At 42.1% G+C, this 7,672-nt stretch overlaps 1 protein-coding gene across 1 annotated transcript; it reads right to left on the minus strand.

Moving 5' to 3' along the window:
• Positions 1 to 5,149: 5,149 nt before the first annotated feature.
• On the minus strand, positions 5,150 to 6,094 carry Or9a4 (olfactory receptor family 9 subfamily A member 4). The gene has a single exon (XM_021165846.2). It carries the CDS (start codon positions 6,092 to 6,094, stop codon positions 5,150 to 5,152), a length of 945 nt encoding a protein of 314 aa, XP_021021505.1.
• Between the last annotated feature and the right edge of the window lie 1,578 nt (positions 6,095 to 7,672).

Consider the following 7,672-nt stretch of genomic DNA (forward strand, 5'->3'; position numbering starts at 1 on the left):
TATAAACAAACTCAAAGACAAAAACCACATGATCATCTCATTAGATGCGGAAAAAGCATTTGACAAAATCCAACACCCATTCATGATAAAAGTCTTGGAAAGATCAGGAATTCAAGGCCCATACCTAACCATGATAAAAGCAATCTACAGCAAACCAGTAGGCAACATCAAAGTAAATGTTGAGAAGCTGGAAGCAGTCCCACTAAAATCAGGGACTAGACAAGGCTGCCAACTTTCTCCCTACCTATTCAAAATTGTACTTGAAGTCCTAGCCAGAGCAATTCGGCAACAAAAGGAGATCAAGGAGATACAAATTGGAAAGGAAGAAGTCAAAATATCACTTTTTACAGATGATATGATAGTATTTATAAGTGGCCCTAAGAATTCCACCAGAGAACTCCTAAACCTAATAAACAACTTCAATGAAGGAGCTGGATATAAAATTAACTCAAACAGGTCAATGGGCTTTCTCTACATAAAGAATAAACAGTCTGAGAAGGAAATTGGGGAAACAACACCCTTCTCAATAGTAACAAATGATATAAAATATCTTGGCGTGACTCTAACTAAGGAAGTGAGAGATCTGTATGATAAGAACTTCAAGTCTCTGAAGAAAGAAATTAAAGAAGATCTCAGAAGATGGAAAGATCTCCCATGCTCATGGATTGGCAGGATCAACATTGTAAAAATGGCTATCTTGCCAAAAGCAATCTACAGATTCAATGCAATCCCCATCAAAATTCCAACTCAATTCTTCAATGAATTAGAAAGAGCAATCTGCAAATTCATCTGGAATAACAAAAAACCTAGGCTAGCAAAAACTCTTCTCAAGGATAAAAGAACCTCTGGTGGCATCACCATGCCTGACCGAAAGCTTTACTACAGAGCAATTGTGATAAAAACTGCATGGTACTGGTATGGTGACAGACAAGTACCCAATGGAATAGAATTGAAGACCCAGAAATGAACCCACACACCTATGGTCACTTGATCTTCGAAAAGGGAGCTAAAACCATCCAGTGGAAGAAAGACAGCATTTTCAACAAATGGTACTGGCAAAACTGATTGTTATCATGTAGAAGAATGCGAATTGATCCATTCCTATCTCCTTGTACTAAGGTCAAATCTAAGTGGATCAAGGAACTCCACATAAAACCAGAGACACTGAAACTTATAGAGGAGAAAGTGAGGAAAAGCCTTGAAGATATGGGCACAGGGGAAAAATTCCTGAATAGAACAGTAATGGCTTGTGCTGTAAGATCGAGAATTGACAAGTGGGACCTCATGAAACTGCAAAGCTTCTGCAAGGCTAAAGACACCATCAATAAGACAAAAAAACCACCAACAGATTGGGAAAGGATCTTCACCTATCCTAAATCAGATAAGGGACTAATATCCAATATATATAAAGAACTCAAGAAGGTGGACTCCAGAAAGTCAAATAACCCCATTAAAAAATGGGGCTCAGAACTGAACAAAGAATTCTCACCTGAGGAATACCGAATGGCAGAGAAGCACCTGAAAAAATGTTCAACATCCTTAATCATCAGGGAAATGTAAATCAAAACAACCCTGAGATTCCACCTCACACCAGTCAGAATGGCTAAGATCAAAAATTCAGGTGACAGCAGATGCTGGCGAGGATGTGGAGAAAGAGGAACACTCCTCCATTGTTGGTGGGATTGCAAGCTTGTACAACCACTCTGGAAATCAGTCTGGCGGTTCCTCAGAAAATTGGACATAGTACTACCGGAGGATCCAGCAATACCTCTCCTGGGCATATATCCGGAAGATGTCCCAACCGGTAAAAAGGACACATGCTCCACTATGTTCATAGCAGCCCTATTTATAATAGCCAGAAGCTGGAAAGAACCCAGATGCCCCTCAACAGAGGAATGGATACAGAAAATGTGGTATATTTACACAATGGAGTACTACTCAGCTATTAAAAAGAATGAATTTATGAAATTCCTAGGCAAATGGAGGTCATCATCCTGAGTGAGGTAACACAATCACAAAGGAACTCACACAATATGTACTCACTGTAAGTGGATATTAGCCCAAAACTTAGGATACCCAAGATATAAGATACAATTTGCTGAACGCATGAAATTCAAGAAGAATGAAGACCAAAGTGTGGACACTTTGCCCCTTCTTAGAATTGGGAACAAAACACCCATGGAAGGAGTTATACAGACAAAGTTTGGAGCTGTGACGAAAGGATGGACCATCTAGAGACTGCCATATCCAGGGATCCATCCCACATTCATCCTCCAAACGCTGACACCATTGCATACACTAGCAAGATTTTGCTGAAAGGACCCTGATATAGCTGTCTCTTGTGAGATTATGCCAGGGCCCAACACAGAAGTGGATGCGCACAGTCAGCTATTGGATGGATCACAGGGCCCCCAATGAAGGAGCTAGAGAAAGTACCCAAGGAGCTGGGGGGATCTGCAACCCTATAGGTGGAACAACATCATGAACTAACCAGTACCCCGAAGCTCTTGACTCTAGCTGCATATGTATCAAAAGATGGCTTAGTCAGCCATCACTCAAAAGAGAGGCCCATTGGACATGCAAACTTTATATGCCCCAGTACAGGGGAACTCCAGGGCCAAGAAGTGGGAGTGGGTGGGTGAAGGAGTGGGTGTGGGAGGGTGTGGGGGACTTTTGGGATAGCATTGGAAATGTAAATGGAATAAATACCAAATAATAAAAAATAAATAATAAAAAAAGAACATTATAAAATAGATTAATGCCCTCTTTTTAACTCCTTTGTTTTAAGATAGGCTATTGCTACATAGTTGACACCAGTCTAGAAATCAATGTGCAACTCAGCATAGCTTTGGGTTTACAATCCTCTTCCCTCTGCCTCCTAAGGACTAGGATTACAGTATGCATCCAAAACTGTTCCCAAAAATACCATGATTTAACGTCAGGACTACTTCACAAAACCTCTCTTTACTTGGGCAAATGTGTGTGGTCTGAAGATCTCGGGCCTGTGGCCTGAAATTAAAATTGAATAGGAGTTTGACTTTGTATACCCTTTAAGAAAAAGAAGAGATTCAATTATTTTATTTTGTACAGGAAATTTTATTTATAACTTATAGTATAAATTAGTATATGTTTGCAGAAATAAAAAGAATATTGAAAGGTGCACAGTACCAAGTCTTTTCTTCCTTCATACCCACTTCCCTGCCATAATTTCAGGACAACTAGTTACCACTTCCCTCTTATGTTGCCACCCACAGCGGCTGTGACTGTGCAGCCACTTACATTCTGTCTGCTCTGCTCTTCTTGCTTAAGGATAAAGAGCTTATAACATTTCTAGCCATTGCAGAAAGAACATCATTGTTCCAGCAGCTTCTTAACAGTTCATTGCATGGATAAAATGTAGTTTAAACAGCTCCCTGTGGACATCCCACACAGCATCAATTCGTCGCTTTTAAAAATGTTATAACGGATCACTTCACAAAGTAGCCAAGATCAAAGAAATGGAAACAGTGACTAGGAGCAGGGTGGAGCTGGCAGGAAAGAGGGAAGTTGGGCATGAGAGCAACACTGGAGACAGCTGGACAACTGAATGGAAAACTTTTGATTATTTTGAGTAAGGGAAAAATGAGAACCCAGGAGTACACTGTAGAACTGGAACCACCAAAAGAGGAACTCAGAGATAAATGGGGAAGCACCGCAGAAGAAGATGAGAAAAAATGAAGAAGAACAGAAGCAAAGGAGGCATTTCAGACCTGGAGAAAATGAGGACTGAGCATCCCAGAGAGGAACAGAGGCGGCCTCCTCTTCAGCCCTGCGCACTGCGCCCCTTAGTCCGGGGTGATGGGAAGCCCAGCCCTCTTCTCATTCTATCTCCGTCACCCAACTCCTTTGTGGCAACAGTAGGATCTGGGTGATCATGCAGCTCTTATCTGGGTGATAATTCCCCACCTCTTTCTCTAACACCTCAAGAAAGCTCTCCAATTAGGGAAGTGATTGCTAGGTCTCAGGTAGTCCATCTGTCTAGGAGTGAGCTCATGCTGGACTATGCAAGGATTTCTGGTGTCTAGATAAACGGCAGCATTCCTCAGGAACTTGTAAACTGATTCCCATTCTGCCTGAAGGAGTCATTTCCCTGACCTCTGGCAAAAGGGATATATATATATGGCTTGTATATAGTACCCATGCTGGCCTCCAGATTCCCTCAGTCCCTACTAACAAGTACCTGTGCGTTTCAAAGCCTGCACTGGTCTTCCCGCTCACCTGAGCACACTCATCCTTCTCATACTCCACATGATTCCCTACCCCACACACTTTATCTGTGGCCATCATCTTACTCCCTTGCTGTTCTCACTATTCTCTCTATTGTTATGCTCAATTCTCCATCTCCTGTTATATCCCCTATGTTCTCCTACTTCTCTAGCCCCGGCCATACCCTGTCTGTTTCCTTTTCTCTCTGCTCTGAACCCAACCAGATACCTCTGGATACACATTCTCTCTCTTTCTCTTTCTCTTTCTCTCTCTCTCTCTCTCTCTTTCAAAATAAAAACCTTCCCCCTTAACAATGGAACAGCCTTGTCAACAATTTCTATAGTATGCCCTCCTGTGTGGTTTTTAAATTTCCCATAAAGAAAAACAGGACAGATACACAGATGAACTCAGGACTATGGCAGGATGCAGAAGACCTATACAAGTTCAGGCCAGAATATGAAATACCAGCACAAAGTCATAGGAAGTGAACACAAAATCCCACTCTTAGCCAAGAAGCTATTTGCAACTGATAGCTTCTGGGAGAGGAAGATTGATTTTCTTCAGTGGAGTGACACTTGGTGTATCAAACACACTCCACAGCAGGCACTAAGCTCAGGAGTAGATAATCAGCACAGATAAGACATGGTGGTTTTTAGTAGATTTTTGTTGTTGTTGTTTTGTTTTGTTTTGTTTTGTTTTTAAGAGAAAAAGAATATGAAGTTGGGTGGATGGGGGAGGGGGAGAATCTGATAATATAATAAAAAAAAAATGTGACCACAATTTAGTCTTTGAACACAGATTATTTGATAATGATGGTGATTGTGGTGCACCTCAGAGATGGTCTTCTCAGATTATTCCAGGATTTGTAACTTGTGTTTGGCCATGTAGATACCTCAGGATAAGACTAGCTCTTGAATAAGTGGTAGCAGCGTTTCACTCCATCCCGAAGGGCTTCTATGACTTTGTCATTACGGAGTGTGAAGATGAAAGGCTTGAGGAAAGGAGTTACGATCGAAATCATCAAGGAAACCACCCTATTGTAGTCCGCTGCCTGCGTCTGCTTGGGTTTCACATAGAGGAACAAGCAGCAGCCGTAGCCAATGATGACGCAGGTGAAGTGGGAGGCACAGGTGGAGAAGGCTTTCCTCCTGCCAGAAGCTGAGGGGATCTTGAGGATGGTGGCAATGATATAGGTGTAGGAGACAATTGTGGGGATCAGAGAACCAAAAAGAACAAAGACTGCCATTAGAAAAAGGATAAACTCTATGAAAATAGTATTATTGCAGGATAATTTGAGCAACTGCCCTCGGTCACAGAAGAAATTATCCACCACATTTGATTTGCAGTAGTTAAGGTGAAATGTGGCATAAACTGGCCAGATTTGAAAAAGGAACCCGAATACCCATGACACAATTACCACAGAGTTGCAGGTGTGACTGTTCATGATGACACTGTACCTCAAAGGGTTGCAGACAGCTACATAACGATCCACGGCCATTGCTCCAAGCAAAGAAAACTCCGTGGTCCCCAGAGCAAGGTGCAGAAAAAGTTGGGCAACACACCCAGCCAAAGATATACTTTGCATTCCAGGGAGCAGCAGCCCCGAGAGCATCACAGGCACAATAACGGTTGTAACCAGGATCTCCAGGATGGAGAGGTGAACAAGGAAGAAATACATGGGGGACTGCAGACGTTTATCAACACACACGATCACAATGATGACCGTGTTTCCCACTAAGGTCACTAAGTAAAAAAAGCAGAAGATAGCAAAAAGGACGTGGCGTAGGTTTTCAGAGCCAGGAAAACCAACAAGATAAAATTCAGTGGCACTAGTGTGATTCCCCAACATTTAGTTCTGAGTCCTTGTTCCTTGTGAAACCTAGAGAGCAAAAGAGAGAAGACAATATTTCTCACCTCAGAATTATTGAAGATATTACCAGATTCAAAAACAAAAAAAACAAAAAACCATCCCCTGGCAGTCCTTAACTCCACAGCATGGCTATTATTTCTATCCAAAGTTGTTGTTAAATGTTTAAGGAATCCCATATGTATGAATTCATATATTCAAGTATATGTGAATATATAATAAAAATGTGCAGGCTCAAATGGATAGGTGCTAATCATCAATACCACAACACTTACATCATAAATAGGGAACTCACCCACTGTAACCTTTGTCTCTCAACATGATAGAAATCCTCCTACATTCTGCTGTGATCAGTTGTCACCACATTACTTCCCTGATCACGGTCTGCTCAGTGATAGTACCTCTTGCCTGCAATTGGGTCCCAATCTTACAAATGCCTGCTGCACTTCAGTGATTTTAAGTACTGGTCAATCTGACTTAGACGGGTTCTTCGTATCCTTTATATCCTCCAAACACAGGCTCTATTTCCGTTGTGTTCATTTGAAAGTTTCCACCTCTGCAATACGGATCAGTTATGGGGTGTGGCTGGGAAGTAGAGTCTACACAGGATACTGTCATAAGACGTGGCTTTTTCTGAAAGAAAGTATGATATCTTCCTCTGACTCTGGGATTGCTCCCTGAACTCCAGTTTTGTTTTTTTCTTTTTTCATATAATGAAAGGTATCCTCACCTCTTACCTTACTGAGTAAGTTTTCTGCAAGCAAGCAAGGAAGAGGTCAGACTGAGTGAGGGCGGTCAAACTTTAATCTTCAATTTCCATCTGTTATGAGAAGCCTTCACCTGGGACCAGAAGGCAAGAAAATAACTGGAGCAGAGAGAGCATCTCCTCCCTCCCCTTTGGGTCTCAAGCTCTATTTTCCATGAGAGATAGGACCTCAGATGACTAGTGTACGAGTCTAACCCACCACTGACTCTCAGTCCCACCAAACAGCTTCAAATATGGCACCTCAACTCTACTGTGACTGCCTGTTTCCTCCACAGTCCCGAGGCGGGGGTAAAAAAACACCAGAATGCACCAATGGGTAGCCTAGGTTCCTTCTCTCACCTCATTCAGATCTTTGCACAAATGTCTGTTGCTCCCAGCCTTTCATTTAGAGAAACCCCATTTTCTTGAAAGCAGCACAGCACACCTCTGCTACCCTCCACTAGGCTGTACTTTCCTTATCACTGCTCTTAGTGGTAAGATCTACCATCAAATCATGTTTGCTTGCTTACAAGTATGGCCTCAGAACCCCACATTTAATTAACACTTTCCCAGCTTATCCTTCCTATACTGTCTCTCACTTGTATTGCCCATGTCAAAAAAGAATATGATGCCACATGAACTTGGTGGTTTTTTTAATGAGTATGCCAACAAATAGAGGTGAGGACATGAGGCGGTATAGAGAGAATGGCATGATTTTGTAGATCTTCCAGTTATAGACCTCTACAGAATGGTGGGAGGTTAGAGAATGGGGAGAAGAGAGAGGTGGGATTTGGGAACAAGGCAGCACTTTGTAC

This window comes from Mus caroli, unplaced genomic scaffold (genome assembly GCF_978045245.1).
Source record: "Mus caroli unplaced genomic scaffold, Mus_caroli_1 scaffold_7, whole genome shotgun sequence".
Lineage (NCBI taxonomy): Eukaryota > Metazoa > Chordata > Mammalia > Rodentia > Muridae > Mus > Mus caroli.